This window comes from Tenebrio molitor, chromosome 2 (genome assembly GCF_963966145.1).
Source record: "Tenebrio molitor chromosome 2, icTenMoli1.1, whole genome shotgun sequence".
Classification (NCBI taxonomy): Eukaryota; Metazoa; Arthropoda; class Insecta; order Coleoptera; family Tenebrionidae; genus Tenebrio; species Tenebrio molitor.
Genome location: NC_091047.1, coordinates 12,710,748 through 12,726,481, shown reverse-complemented (window position 1 = coordinate 12,726,481; position 15,734 = coordinate 12,710,748). Strand labels below are relative to the sequence as shown.

Here is a 15,734-nt window from a genome sequence, read left to right as displayed (position 1 = left end):
GTCGCATTTAAGATGGGGACTGAAAGTCTGGATATTTTCGTTATTTCTAGGACTAGAAATTTGAATATTTGCACAGTCGTAAAGCTTCACACGATGTATCTCTTCAGATACTCATTTCAACAGTACATTGTTAATCCAGTTGTGTACAACCTCGCAAATAGCCATTCTCTATATTTTGCTTCACAATGGGAAGATGTGATCAAGAAACTTGTTTAGAACCTGAACGATTAATCACTGTTGGGTGGTGATATTAGCCGTTCAAATGATATAGTCGTCTTTGTATAACTACTTAAAAACTTTATTGTATGACAAAATGTTGATGTACAAGTGTTAAGTACCAAGGATAGTGGTAGACTCTGGTTTTTACCGCTATATCTCGACTTAAATAAGGGTGGGTGATTTCACCCCTCTCACAAAGAAAGTAGGCAGGACTACCTGCTACAGTACCTGTTTCTAACAATAACGTTCAAAATTACATTATTTTGTACATATACCGCCCCCCTTGAAGGCACGGACTTCAAAAATATTGGAATTAGCAAAGATCGAACATGGTTATTAGAAAAAGGATTGTTACATAATAAACATGACAAAAAACATTAAAAAATACAAACATTGAAGTCAATTGTAAAAAAAAGGGTTAATGCATAATTATAACAAATATTTACACGATACAAACATAGTCTATTCATTCGCTGGCAGAACGCACACCTTTCGCGTGGCTCTTTTGAAGATGCCATTGACAGTCTTTACGGACACTACGCGCACAACACCGTCACTTCCGGGATGAAGTTCTACGATGCCTCCCAATTTCCATTGTAGTGGCGGCGTGTTGTCCTCAACTAGGATCACCATGGAACCAACTTCCAAGGCGGGGGTGGACGGTCTGGAACCGGAACCACGGAGCTGCTTGGAACGATTGATGTTTTGAACAAGGTACTCCTTTTGCCAGCGGTGCCAAAAGTGCTGCCTCATCTGTTCCACTCTTTGCCATTGCGTCAATCGGTTGATCCTCGTCGTCGTAAGATCTCTTTCGCTTATAGAAGTTAATGGCTCTCCGATGAGGAAGTGACCAGGGGTTGTGGGATTAAGGTCATTAGGATCATTACTCAGGGGACACAAGGGTCTGGAGTTTAGGACTGCTTCAATTCTTGTTAACAGGGTATACAATTCTTCGTAGGAAAGCACGACTTCTCCAATTGTTCTGTTTAAATGACCTTTAATGGATTTTACGTTTATTTCCCAAATACCGCCCATGTGCTGGGATCTGGGGGGAATGAAATGCCACGAGATACCCTTATTAGCCAGATTTTCTGTAATTTGACTAAATGAAGCTGACTTTAGAAATGTTCTTAGTTCCAGTAATTCTCTATTGGCGCCAACGAAATTTGTAGCATTGTCCGAATAAAGATGGTACACATGACCACGTCTTGATATGAAGCGTTTTAGCGCATTCAAAAAGGTTTGAGTCGTTAAGTCACCAACTAGTTCTAAATGAACGGCTTTAGTTGAAAAACAGACAAAGACGCAAATATATGCCTTCACAGTACGCTTACTGCGACCACGACATTCCTTGATGTAAATAGGCCCGGCATAATCTACGCCACTGATTGAAAATGGTCTGGTTGGTTCGACACGGGATTTGGGCAAATTACCCATAATAGGATATATAACGCTTGGTTTGACTTTAAAACATTGCAAACACTGGTGCAAAATCTTGCGTACCACACTGCGTGGAGAAATTATCCAAAAATGTTGACGTAACGCGGCTAAAGTTCCCTGAACACCAGCGTGCAGTTGCTCAATGTGCACGTGTTTGACTAATGCCTTAATCAAATGGTGATCGTTTGGTAGCACGATGGGATGTTTGACATCGTAAGTTAAGGATGAGTTTTGCAACCTACCTCCCGCGCGAATTAAATTATCATTCTTGTCGAGAAAAATATTTAAGCACAGTAAACGTGATTTCTTGTTAATCGGTTTGTTTTGTTTAAGGCAAGCTAATTCATCGTTGAATGCAACTTCTTGAATTAAACGCATGATGGCCTTCATGGAATCTTTTAATTCTTCACATGTTAAAGAACTAGAGATTTGCCTTTGGTTTGGCTTCCTACAATTGTTGATGAACCGTAATACCCATGACATTACGCGTTCAGTTTTTTTGTAATTTGAAAATTTTGTAAGAAGCGGTAGTTGTCTTTCGCGAGAATGAATATTGGTCAGAGTGACAGTTCGCCGTTCTGGAATTTCAATATCCGAAAGATTTACGTTAGATACGGGCCAAGTGTCGTTGTTTTCTGACAGCCAATCAGGACCGTTCCACCACAGTTTATTAGTTTTGAGTTGACCAGGTAAAGCACCTCGGCTTAGTACATCCGCAGGGTTACTTTCGCTTTTGACATGATACCAATCTTTCGCATCCGTTAGCGTTTGAATTTCGGAAACTCGATTTCCTACAAATGTTTGTAAGTTTGAAGATGTAGCGTTTATCCATGCCAGAACGACTGTGGAATCTGTCCAGAGAAATTGCTGATCAATTTTGACATTTATCGTTCGTAAAACTGTATTAAATAATCGCGACAACGTTAAGGCGGCACACAGCTCGAAGCGTGGTAACGTAACAGCGCGAAGAGGAGCCACACGAGATTTAGCGCAAATTAAGTGAACTTGATGATTGCCACTATGATCGGTTGTTCTTAGATAGACAGCAGCGCCATATGCGATTTGTGATGCGTCACCAAAACCATGTAGTTGCACCTGTACGGGGCTTGATTTTATTATGTTTCTGGGAATTTCGATTTCGTTTAAGTGAGCGAGTTCTTGCAAGATCTTAACCCATGCACAATAAATAGTTTCAGGTAATAGATCGTCCCATCCAATTTTCAAACTCCAGCATTGTTGAAGGATTATTTTTGCTTTTACTACTACTGGCGCCACAAGACCCAATGGATCGAATACCTGGGCAGTTTTAGACAGGATTTCGCGTTTTGTTAGTCTTTTCGGAATGTCGCACTGTTTTACCTGATACCGTAACGAATCGTGATTAGGATTCCAAAAAAGCCCTAACGTTTTAGTGTAAGCATCCTTATCGAAACTGACGTTGAGATTAGGCTCGTGACTATCTGGAATTAATGCAGGATGATTGGCGGCCCATTTACGTAATAAGAAACCACCATGAGCTAAAATTTGAATTATTTGATCTCGTAAAGTGATTAGGTTTTCAAGTGAGTCTCCTCCCGTCAGAAGATCGTCTACGTAAAAATCCTGTTGAATTGCTTTAGCGGCTTCCGGGTACTGATTTACGTTTTGAAGAGCTAGTTCTTTAAGACATCTTGTTGCTAGAAAACTGGCCGGTTTTGTACCGTAGGTTAGAGTGGTTAATCTATACGTTTTTAGCGGATCTTCGGTGTTCTCGCGCCAAACAATTCGTTGATAGTCACTGTGATCGGGATGTATTTCTATCATACGGTACATTTTAGCTATGTCCCCGTTTACGACGTATTTAAAAGTTCTGAATCTCAACAAAATTGCAAAAAGCTCTGGCTGGATTGTAGGTCCTGCCATAAGATTGTCATTTAGACTTAATGCATCAGCTGAGCGAAATGACGCGTTAAAAACAACTCTTAACTTGGTCGATGTAGAATCCTTGAGTACCGCGTGATGGGGCAAATATGTACAGTTCGGTTTATTTAATTCGCAACCCGGAACTTCCTCCATGTGACCCAAAGAGATGTAATCCCGCATGAATTGCACATAATCTGATTTTAGTGTAGGCCTTTTGTTTAGGTTTCGTTCCAGATTGTTAAAAAACTTTACAGCACTATCGCGGTTTGACTTGAGAATTGGAGGATCATTTTTTAATGGCAGTTTAACAAGAAACTTTCCGTTTGTTTGTCTGCACGTATTTTGAATAAAATGTTGCTCGCACATAATCTCTTCATTTGAAAAGCATTTTTGTTCGGAAGGGTTGCTGCATTGTTCTAGTTCGAAGAATTTCTGCACCTGGTTCTCTAAAATGTCGGTTACCGACGTTAGAGAAAGCGAGCAGGTGCTTGAGCTATTGTTATTGTTCATATTTAGTGACCCACCCGCAATGAAACCTAAATGGGTATTTTGCAGCATTAGTTTGTTATGGTTCTTCAGTGTTATTTCCTTGCGGTCTTGACATAAAAGGTTCCAAAACAAATCAGCCCCGATAAGTAAGTCTACTGGTGCAGTTTCTAAGAATTTCGGATCGGCTAGCTGTAATTCCTTTGGAATATTTATTGCAGACATGTTTATGGTCACCAGGGGAAGATTTTCGGTTATTTTTTCCAGAACAAAACAACTTAAGTTCGCCGAAAACTTATTGTACTGAGACTTGATGTTTACCTGGACGGCCTGTTTGATGTTCGTCGAAATTTGACCAATTCCGCCAACGGTTATATTTACGGCTTTCTGCTGTAGACGTAATTTTTTGGAAAATGATGACGTAATATAACTGTTCATGGACCCTGCATCCAGGAGAGCTCTACATTTATGTGACTTATTATTACGATCTTCTATGAGAACGATCGCGGTTGATAACAAAATAATTGATGATTGGGACCTCATAGAATGAGCGTTTAAACTTTCTACCTGTGCTGGTGTTTCATTGGTTTGCGTGATTTGTCTTTCTTTGTGAAGCAGCGTATTGTGGCTTTGATTGCATTTACGGCATTTGAATTTGGACTGACAGTTGTTAACAAAATGATTGGTTCTTAGACAATTAAGACATAACTTCAGGTTTCGAGCTTGAGCGTTTCTTTCCTCTACATTTAATTTTGTAAATTCATTGCACTGAAAGATTGTATGATCGTCATTTTTACAAAATGTACAATGTAGTTTGTTTGTGGCAACATAAGATGTAGTGCTTCGTTTTTGTGACATATTGTTTTTTGCATTATTGTGATTCGGATTGACGTTCGATTTGGGGTGCAATAGATTTAAGGATTCCAACAACTGACATTTCTTTTCTAAAAATTCGATCGTTTGACCGTAAGTTGGAACCTCGTCGGTTAATGTAGCCTGCCATTCTCTTGCAAGATTGTCGTCTAATTTGTCCACAATTATTACGACTAGAAGAGCGTGCCAAGTATCAATCGGTACTTCTAGCTGTCTTAACGCGGCAACATTTGAATTCAACGTGTCTAAAAAACACCTAAGTGACGAATGCGAGGCTTTAATTACTTGGGGTGCCTTTGTGATGGCTATTATGTGATCGTGAACGATCAGCCGTTTGTTGCAGAACCGTTTCTTTAAGATATCCCACGCTACATTATAATTTTCTGATGACACCGTTAATGACTCGACTGCTCGCAAAGCTTCACCAGATAAACATGATCGCAAATATTGGAAACGTTGACAGTTGTTTAGCATGTTGTTTTCGTCTTCAATAATGGATTTAAATGAATTTTGAAATGACAACCATTCCTTATAGCAACCAGTGAAAGATTTTAAATTTAGAGTTGGCAGATTCAATTTGATTGATTGATCACGATTAGAACAATGTGAATTAGCGCTGGAACAACTACCGTTACCGTTCGTTGTGGCCGCAGTGTGCGGTGGAGGCGTCATTTGTTCAATTTTTGTTTGAATTGATGATAATACATCGAAATATTTTGACTCAATTTCGACGCGGTCCTGAGTCTGCGTTTCAACAGCTGTCGTTGAAGAATCAAGTAATTCAATTTCAGTTTGTACCTCTTCATAATCTTTGAATGTCTGTTCGATGAATGTTTTTCTAAATTTTAGTGGATTTACATCGTTATCATTTGATTGAAAGTTAGCAACAAAGTTTTGAATTCGCGTAATTTTTGTTTTTAATGAGGTTCTTTTCTTTTTTAAAGCCTCTAATTTGGCAATTGATTCATCTAATAAGGATGTCTCGGGCATAATGATTGATTTGATTTACGTGGTCGAGATGAAAATTTGCGAAATTAAGAACAATAGAAAAAGTCGTACGTAGTAATGTAGTTTGGAAGGGAAATTGAAAGGATTGAGAGCCACTAACCTTTGTTGATGTCTTGAGTGATGATCGCTTCGCTGCTACCCAATTCGGTGACTATTCGTGCTGCCCTTTTGCCCTTGCTGAAGGTGACGAAATCGTTGCTGCCCTCTGGGTGTCGAAACTGCTTCTTGAATTGTTGTTGTATTACACTTGTTATTACACTAGACGACCGTCGTGTGATATGGATTTAATCATCCGGCTCGAAGGACCAAAATTATGAACGATTAATCACTGTTGGGTGGTGATATTAGCCGTTCAAATGATATAGTCGTCTTTGTATAACTACTTAAAAACTTTATTGTATGACAAAATGTTGATGTACAAGTGTTAAGTACCAAGGATAGTGGTAGACTCTGGTTTTTACCGCTATATCTCGACTTAAATAAGGGTGGGTGATTTCACCCCTCTCACAAAGAAAGTAGGCAGGACTACCTGCTACAGTACCTGTTTCTAACAATAACGTTCAAAATTACATTATTTTGTACAGAACCCAATTCTAACTTCGCGTACCTAGTTTCAATGCAAAATTTACATTTTAATTTTTTATGTTGGTCGAAGTCCACTTCCAGTGCAAGTTTTAATTTTCAATTTTGAATAAAGTGCCGTGAAAAAGAAATACCTTTTCAAAACCAAATGAAAAAATACAGAAAATTATTTATTTTTTTAGTCAACAAAAATTAAAACATAATGAAATACAAATGATATTGAAACAACGAAATATTAAATACTCGTATCCCCAAAGAATCAAATACGAATTACATATTCTTCTAAACGGATTAAATTAAATCAAAAACAAGAATGTGTTGAGTAATAAATTTCACGAAATAATATTTGCCTATTCTCTGCTGTTGCGAGTAGTAATCTGGGCATTTTCCTTACTTTTTTCCATGAATGCTTTTCAGAAGTGTAAAGATCTTATAGCTTTCATACCACAGCCATAACAATAAAAATATAGGTTATTTGAAGATAGACTCCATTAGGTTAGAGCACATTTTTGAAATCCAGTTATGAAGGAAGAAGACAAAAAAGAAGCAAGCAAATGTTAAATTTTGATAAATGTCAAATTGGAAGTAGATTAGAAAAATGTTAATTTACTTAAAGTTATCATTATTAAATGTAGTCTAGCAAAAAATTTTTCGCAAATAATAATAATACCTTAATTTAGCCTGTTCACTATTGTTAAAATTTAATGATCTACATATAATTTAAGAACTATTTAAGCCTGGAAATTATTTGAAACGAATCGGCGAACTATCGAAATTCTGAGATCATCTGCATTGATTTTTATAAATTTGATAATTGTTTTACATAGGTATTCTTACGTTATATAGAAATTTTAATAAGTTGTACAAAGCAAAATACATAAATGTGTGTAAATCTATAACTTTCAATTACATTTTTGTTACTAATTGGTATCTAATGTACTATAACACAAACTTTAAAATAAAAAAAAAAGTATCTGGCATAATTTACAAATCTTCCAAAAAACTTACAGTTTATTTGATCAAAATTACACGATATTCTGTATTTCCGATAAATCTAAAAATCATTTTCCTCAACCCACGGAACGTCTCAAAATGTTCTGCGTCACTGACGTTAGGCATCAACTTTAGGTGAAATAATGATCCAAGAAAATTTCTCTTTTGCTTGTTATACTGAACATATTCAAGCGTTATGATATGACTATGAGGTAGTTGCACGAATATGTACATCTTTTAATATAATATTTATCGCAAACATATAAAATTAGCACTGGTCTTGATTGCATTTCTCGACTGCTTTAACGCAAACTGTTAAACTTACATTATTTAACAACAAATAAAATTCTGTACTAATTAGTTATTTTTAGGTGTTATTTTTATATTTTTCTGCTTATTTGTAAAATCTCTGGAGCTTTGAGAGACATAACTTAGTTCTAATTTTCATTTTGGTTTTAAATTTCCGTTTAATATTTTAATGCCAGTAAACATATACGAGAACAATGCTTACAGGGTTTTACGTTAATTGATCACTATCCCTCTGCGGCAAACGTAAGGGTTGTGATAGGGGTTCTCTCCAATTTATGGGATCAATTAGATCCGGACGCTATGTATAACCGCACCCGTGAGTGAATACAAGAAATTTTACACAATTACAAAGAAAACAAAACAAAACTAAATTATTCTTGGAACTACTAATACGTATAGATATAAGTTTTAAGGGAGTAACTGAAGCATTGATATATGTAAGTTGGTAAAAATTATTCAAATTTTTAATTTTGTTGTTTTTTGTGAGCTTATTTTTCTCCATTTTGGTTGTGTTGTTATTATTCATTGAAATGGAGAAGTCTTGTGCTTTGACGGGAGGAATTCCAGCGCGTCTTCGTTTAATTATGCAGATTTGAGATTGGTATTGTTTATAAAGCTGGAGGAAATATTCCTCCACGTTGTTGTACCTAATTTAGTCTTCGAAGCATACATGCCCCAATAATAGCAGACATTGATGCATTAAATTGTTTATGTTGTTTGAGTATCTCAGTTAATCTCTCGTGTAATTGACTTTGCCATAAAGTTTAAACATCCATCAAGTTTGTATTCGAACCAGCTTACCATCGTGAACCGGATTTCATCGCATGCCGCTCATAGGACGAAATTAAATAAATAAAATGTCTAGGTACTGGTGATAAAGAGAAAATTGTACGGAGCATTTTGAATGAATAATTCACTTTAAAAGCCTGACATTTAATCAAAGAGATAATACGTTTCGTGCGCATTAGAATTCCCGTCGCAACTAATTCCCATATAATAATTTAATTAATAGCAGTCATTTCCAAGACAAAGATGTCTCTGAAGCTAATGCCTCTGGATGATTGTCAGTACGAAGACGCAGTTTTTAGGACCATTACTTCGAACCGCACGGAGGAACATCACGTACACAATGTTCGAATGTAATATGAAATATGAATACCAATTGAATATTGTTATGATACGTTATGTGACAGTCACTCTAGTGATTGAAATAAGGAAAAAACTGTTTTCCTACGGTGAAGTAATGCATTCTTTTTCCCAGTCTTCTCTATCTACATTTTCAATTACATAACGTGATGCATTATTCATAGCGCGTTGTCAGATTCACGAAAAGACAGCTCTACCCTCTACAGATTGCATTTGTAAATTTTTAAACTCACTTTGGTAACAGAATATGGAAATTGCTAACAAAGACTTTATTGGAATTACATTTAATAATGGCGAAGTCTTCGAATCGGGAGAGCTTTGAGATAGCCTACCACATACCAAGGCTTGAGAAATTCCCTTGCCATCTACATGCAAACCAACAATATGCTAAATTTAGATCGGGATATCTAAATAACTAAAGAGACATGATTGTGTAAATTTGTTAAAGTGTCTTTTACACGTCAGCCATAGTTTCCGAACATCAACCTTTAATTAAATCAACATTACCGTTCACTTTAATATTAATACTAGATCGTTTTGTGAGACGTTGATATTGGAGTACATACCTGAGTAACGTTTCAAATATACGAGTATAAACTGCCAATTACAGCTATTCTTACATCAGTATACAGGGTGTCTTAAAATTATCGTATTCCGAGTTCCGGGCTTAGTGGGGGACATCCTGTTGACCAAGTAGAAATGTAAAAAAGATTGCTGTCAAAAAAAATATCAAAGTTACCAATATTTGTTCAAAAGTACCTGATTAATTCTAGCTATGTTGTACTTTCCTTTGGAACAAAAACTGGAAAAATAAAACTTTTATTTTTTCGAAATAAAGCTGTTTTTTTAAGAAATGTCTTTTTATTAATATTTTAATATTTTACATTATCATCCTCACCATATTTCAAAATGAATGTCAACCATTTATATTTTTTATTTGAAGAAAACATGATGAAAATTTTGAACCTTCAGACCCCCCCCCCCCCTATGTTTTTTATTTTATTTTTTCGGGATTCCTGAGATTTTTCCCTACAAGACCCCCGACTTGGAATACGTTAATTTTGCGACACCCTGTATGAAACAATTCTTAACAAAAGGCACAAACAAAAATATAAATACTGTAATCACCCACTTATTAAAGCATAAATATTAATATTATTTAAATCCAATGCTGTTTAAAAAAAATCAATCCAGGACTTTTTTTTCTGTAGAGAAATCGATATTAAAATCCACTCAAAATCATAGGTCCTAATCAATAACTAATAATAATTGATGTAAGTTCCGATTGAACAGAGCAAACCCTGCTGTTGTATAAATGCGCTATTCATGGTAATATTCGATGGTTTTATTTACACTTTGATTATGTGAGATATAAATAGCAACTATTATGATAATTGTTGTCCCTTTAACGCCACATTTTGCTGCACAAATTTCTCCAATTGATTTGTTGAAACCATATGATTGAAAATTACTAAATACCAGCTCGCTCGCTCCGCTAAAATCCCTCGAACACTTCGAATGAACCTGACGATTTTAGCGTAACGCATGAAACTAATTCACTGCCCGTGTGGGGCCCCTAAAGAAGTTTTCACTTATAAATCTTTTAATACCAAAGACAAAGTCATATCGATTATTTTTGTGGTGCTGTCACGAATGTCACCCACGCTTGAATTTGAATATCACGAGTGCGCAGCACGAGTGGTATTCTCAAGCATGGGGGACATAAGTGAGAACACCACAAAAGTAATCTACTTAACTTTGGCTAAGACATTAAAAAACATAACTTTAGTGTTTTTATAATATTGGGACACCTGTATATATACCGCAATATTTTCCGAATGTGCGGTAAAATAACAAGACCTAATTTTTTTATCGGATACATTTTTCAGTTTCACAAAAACTTTTTGCTTTGACAAGTTTACGAGTTGAATTTGGGCATTTTTATTCTGGCTAGGCCCGAGAGCTTTAGCTCGAGGGTTCAACCTTTGAATAAAAATGCCCAAATATCAACGAGTAAAATTGTCTAAAGTATCTTTCTATTTTACATTTTAGCCAATAAATAAATTGTTAACAATCGTTTTGTGATTACAATTGCGGTCACGGAATTTTGGCCTTTACTTTCAAGTCAATTAAAAAAAACTGAATGTAGTCTATGCTTTATTGTCATTAACTCATTATGATTGACTTTTGGAATTGACATCCAAAATTTTGTCATTGTCACCAATACCCAATTTCTACTAAGTGCATCTAATATCCCTGTTTTCATGCAAGTCAGTCAGCGTCAAAATGACAAGTCTTGTAATAGCAGAAAGTGAGGTTACGAATACGTAAGGACCGCTTTACATCTCATGTCAAAGCAATGACATGTGCCAAATTCCGTGCCCGCAAGTGTACACAGTGTATCGAGCGCTGTAGTACGAAATTTGTTAATTAATTGTGCTCAGTTGAAAGAATTTTCTATTTATAACGGTTTTCGAGATATAAATGGTGGCAAGTAAAAAACACCCTAGAGTACATCCGATTAAGATCCCCAATTTATAAAATTTTCACGCTAGAGCAAAGGTCAATTCAGCCTGCCTTGTTCCCTTTAAAAACAAATCAAACTGTAAACAATCTATTCGTACAAACCTAGATTGCGATATCTTTTAACATATCACCAGTTTGGTCGACAAACAATCAAGAAGTTTCTAAAAATTAACTGTTTAAGAACTCCCAAAAACAAGCTATTAATTATTACTAAAGAACGGCAGTGAAGGCGAGTGGGTCGGCTTTAAATGAAAAAAGTTGTGTGCATCTAAGAAAGTAGAGGGCCAATTTAAAGTTTCTATCTGTAAGAAAATCTGTTGATTTAACAATTATTTAAATTAAAACGCTGTAACAACCAGTCGGGTATTTGAGCGTAACAGAAACTGAGACTTCAAAGAGTCGTTATTGCTTTTCTTAGATTTTGTTGTACAGAATCGCAACCCCAACGGCGATTACCCAATCGGTGGACGATAAATCTGGGGATTAGCGAGGGCGCGGTATCGATATCAAAACTACATTTAATTCCTCGCCGTTTACAGTTGGGATTGCTTTCCATTATCAAACATTCTATGAATTAGAGTCGGCTCAACAAACACATGTGATTTACAGTCCACCATCTGCGAGGTGGTGCACAGATGTACCTGTGATAATTTAAGCACTAGAGAGGGTGTTTGTTTAGTGTTTCAGATTTAAGCTCGTTCTAAATGGCGGCGGTACAGGTTAAGTTTGTTTGAACTGCATTAAAGTATCTCGGATAAGGTCGGCGCCGACACAGTGGTTGCCTTCCTCCAACACTCATTAAGGGATTTGCAGTAATCATTTCGCATTCGGATCGGCAAATTTCCTCAATTTTTCATCAAAGACGAAATTGTTGGGGTCGTGCACTAATTTCGCGTGATCCTGGTACAGGGCCGCAACAGTTACTTTATTATCCGATCCTCGAGTGCTGCGGCTAATGCAGAGGCCAACCGAACTTAGTGGTCTCGTTTAAAGTGGAAGTTGCCGAAGTGAGTTTCCACATTGTTAGTCACACATGACGAATTATGTAAGCGCATCAAGTTTGATAATTGCTCCCAGCTACAATTCAGAATGCAGTAGTATTATTGATCGGCGGAGTTGGACCAAAGCCCACAGTTGATATTTACGACCGGGCCCGGAATAGGAATCTTGCATAAAAATTTTATGTCTCCGCTTGTACTTGAATTAAATAACGCGAATAAGAGCTTCTGCAACAAACAATATTTCCACATTTAGGTCGATCGAAAATAGGTGCGAGCAGTGCATTTTCACGGCAGAATGGCTCCGAACAAATTGTGCAAAGTTGAAACGTTCCAAATGTGCCGTCTACGGTGCAGGGTTTAAATAAATAATCGGTAAACTCGTTGTTGCAAAATTATTACCCGGGACCATATGTTATCGACAGGTGATGAATCTTCCGGAAGAAAAAAACGAGCCGCAATTTACGCTCGTGAATATCAAACCGAAAACTATCAAATGATCCGGAGCGACTGCAAAATGATTTATGACACTCCAATATGATTTGTTTTATTAGGCTAATGAGCAATTGTTACGTTTAATCAAGATTTGAAAGGATCAACGTTCAGGATAATGTAAACACGAATTTTGATTTAGTAGTGCTGTAAATATTACAGGAAAGTTATTACCTGAAACTCTGTGGTGTTTATAAATATTGTAAAAAGCTCCTTTTATATTTTTGAAAATATGTGAGGCGAGGTAATTTGAATTTCATCAGTCTGCAGAGTAAAAATACTAAAAACACACACAACGCAAAAAGTGAGGTTAGACTTAAACAGCCAATCCATGATCTGTAATCCGTGGTGCGTTCACCACGTTCATGTACAGAGTGATCAACAAGAATCCAAATCAGAGCAAGCGTTGCAAATTATCGGTCACGTCGTAGCAAAATCATATGCACATAAGCGGTCAAAACATGGGCGTAGACAATTTATGGTCTCAAACGCTACTTAATAAAAATGATACTTTATGAATTTTAGACGTTGGAATTATAATTGTGCATTTTATTATTATTATAAGATAAAGGAAACAATTTATAAGATTAACAAGAGCAACATTTTACATTTGTAAGAGTAAGTAAATTATCATCTTTATTGCCAAACGCGACGCTACTGGTACGGAGATGCTTCGTTGAAATGTCACATTTCAAAATTCAAGGTTGTTGTTGTTGACAATTTAAGTGATTTAACCTAGAAAACAAATCTTCGATTTCGGCAAAGTTTACAGACGTTTATTGAAGTTGTAAGCAATAATTATCCCAGAATAAGTTGTAAAATGGGTTTTACCATTAAAGAGAAGGCATTTTTATTAGATTATTTTCGAAAGAGGGTGAAACAAGAAAATGAAGACTGGCCTTACTTTGTACCCCCTTACACCGAAGAATTTTAAGCGAGATGTTCGAACCTGATGGTATTGGTTATCAACAAGTTTATCAATGTCTTAAAATTATAGTACCTAATTTTAGCAAATCATAACCCATCATTAAGAAGAAGTCAGGTCAGTCCTTAGTTCAAATTTTAGAAATGGTGCAAAATGTTCAACAAATTATCAAGGAACATCCCTCAACTTCCATAAGGCGTTTAAGACAACAAGTTAAATTGTGTTATGGCACTTATCAGAAATTTTTTAAGAAGGATATTAATTTGTTTCCCTTTGTATGTTGCAAGAAATAAAACCCACACATTACCCTAAACAAATTGATAGCTTCATAAGGGTTTTTGAAATTATGAGAGGCGAGTTTGATTGTGTCTGGACCACAATGGAGAACATTTTGAGCAGTTTTTGTGAAAACTTATTTTTTGACCTTGGAGTAATTTAAATGTTTTAAACACTGCTAGAAAAGATACGAGTAAGTTCTCAATTACCCAAAAATTAGAGAATAATAACTTTTACACTTTTCTTACAGAAAACAACAAAACAAAGAATTGTGAAAAATAATTATTTTTAAAATTTTGTAACTCAAGATTGTGCCTTATGAAGGAATTTTGTGTAACTGTGTGTTTTTTCCTTAATCAATAATAAATAATAATTAATTATAACTTGCTTTTAAATCTATTATTCATGAATTACAAAAAATTTATAAAGGCAATTAATGATAGATTTTTGAGAGGTAGGCAGCCAACAAAACGACTGTCCACAGCAAGTAAATAAAAGCGGCTGATCCATGATAGAAATACGTTTCGATAAAACAAAAGATGAGGTAGCACTCTTGATTTGGTTTCTTGTTGATCACTCTGTATTTAATATACTTAGAAAGACTTAAAAATATTTTAAGTGTTTACTTTTTTTGTGACGCTTGACACTCAACATCTCATGTGTTAATAAAAAAGTCACCAATTCCTTTCACTCTGTTCATCGCAAAAACAGTTAATTTTGAATGACCCAAACTGTAACACATTAACCCTAATGAACTGCCATGACGGTTTAACATTTTGCTTCCAGCCAGCTGCCCACACATTTTTGCAATAAAGTCAACGTGGGAGAACAATTACCACTTACTGGTTGAGTAATTAGATTCTCGTACAAACACCATTTTTGTTCCTTATTGGCACGTTTGTTCACCTCAACACGGCAAAAATCAATGTTCCGTTATATCCGTGACCTTTTCAACATTACGCGTTTACTCTATTCTCTATTTTTCATAGAATTCCGATATATCAGGTGAACCGGAATCAAATTGGATTGGTTTGTTTGCGATTTGTGCTTTCTGACTTTTTGAAACATCATTTGTCGTATCCGACTATGCCATTTGTGAAAGTTAATTAATTAGTATTTTCAGAGAGTAAGCACAAATGACAGCAAATTAAATCACAAAATCGTTTCTATTTTCCCAGAGGATGAAGTGTCCCGCTTAAAAAATTTAATTACGAATCCAATTATGCGTAAAAAAATTGATGAACGTTGCACAGATTGTGGCCATTTCAAATAATCATTGTTTGGGAAACTTTATTAATTACAAATAAGGGCAAGTGTTTATTTGGCTTGCTAATAACAATCAATTTGCTTTTTGTGCAGGTTAATTGTACGTTAAGGGCAACTTTTACGAACTCTGGTGAAATTCGCTCTCGTACGAGTATATGTATCAATTTTTATTTAGTAAAAGGCAAAGAAACATCACTAAACTTCCTGATAAAAAGGAGAACAAAATCTTCTGTTACCACTGAAGAAGAAACAGAAGCTATAAAATCTATTCATACCGCATCAGATAAGATAAC

General features: G+C 35.8%; 1 protein-coding gene and 1 long non-coding RNA gene across 2 annotated transcripts; one reads left to right on the top strand and one right to left on the bottom strand.

The window, feature by feature from the left end:
* Window positions 1–681: 681 nt before the first annotated feature.
* On the bottom strand, window positions 682–5,394 carry LOC138122566 (uncharacterized). Its single transcript, XM_069036779.1, has one exon. It carries the CDS (start codon window positions 5,392–5,394, stop codon window positions 682–684), a length of 4,713 nt encoding a protein of 1,570 aa, XP_068892880.1.
* Window positions 5,395–13,348: 7,954 nt separating this feature from the next.
* Window positions 13,349–14,558, top strand: LOC138124445 (uncharacterized). The gene is made up of 2 exons (XR_011157149.1): window positions 13,349–13,929; window positions 13,985–14,558. It is a non-coding gene; the product is annotated as an uncharacterized lncRNA (long non-coding RNA).
* Window positions 14,559–15,734: the final 1,176 nt, after the last annotated feature.

Coding starts and splice junctions, on each gene's coding strand:
- LOC138122566 (XM_069036779.1), bottom strand. CDS start 5,394: ATGCTAAACAACTGTCAACGTTTCCAATATTTGCGATCATGTTTATCT.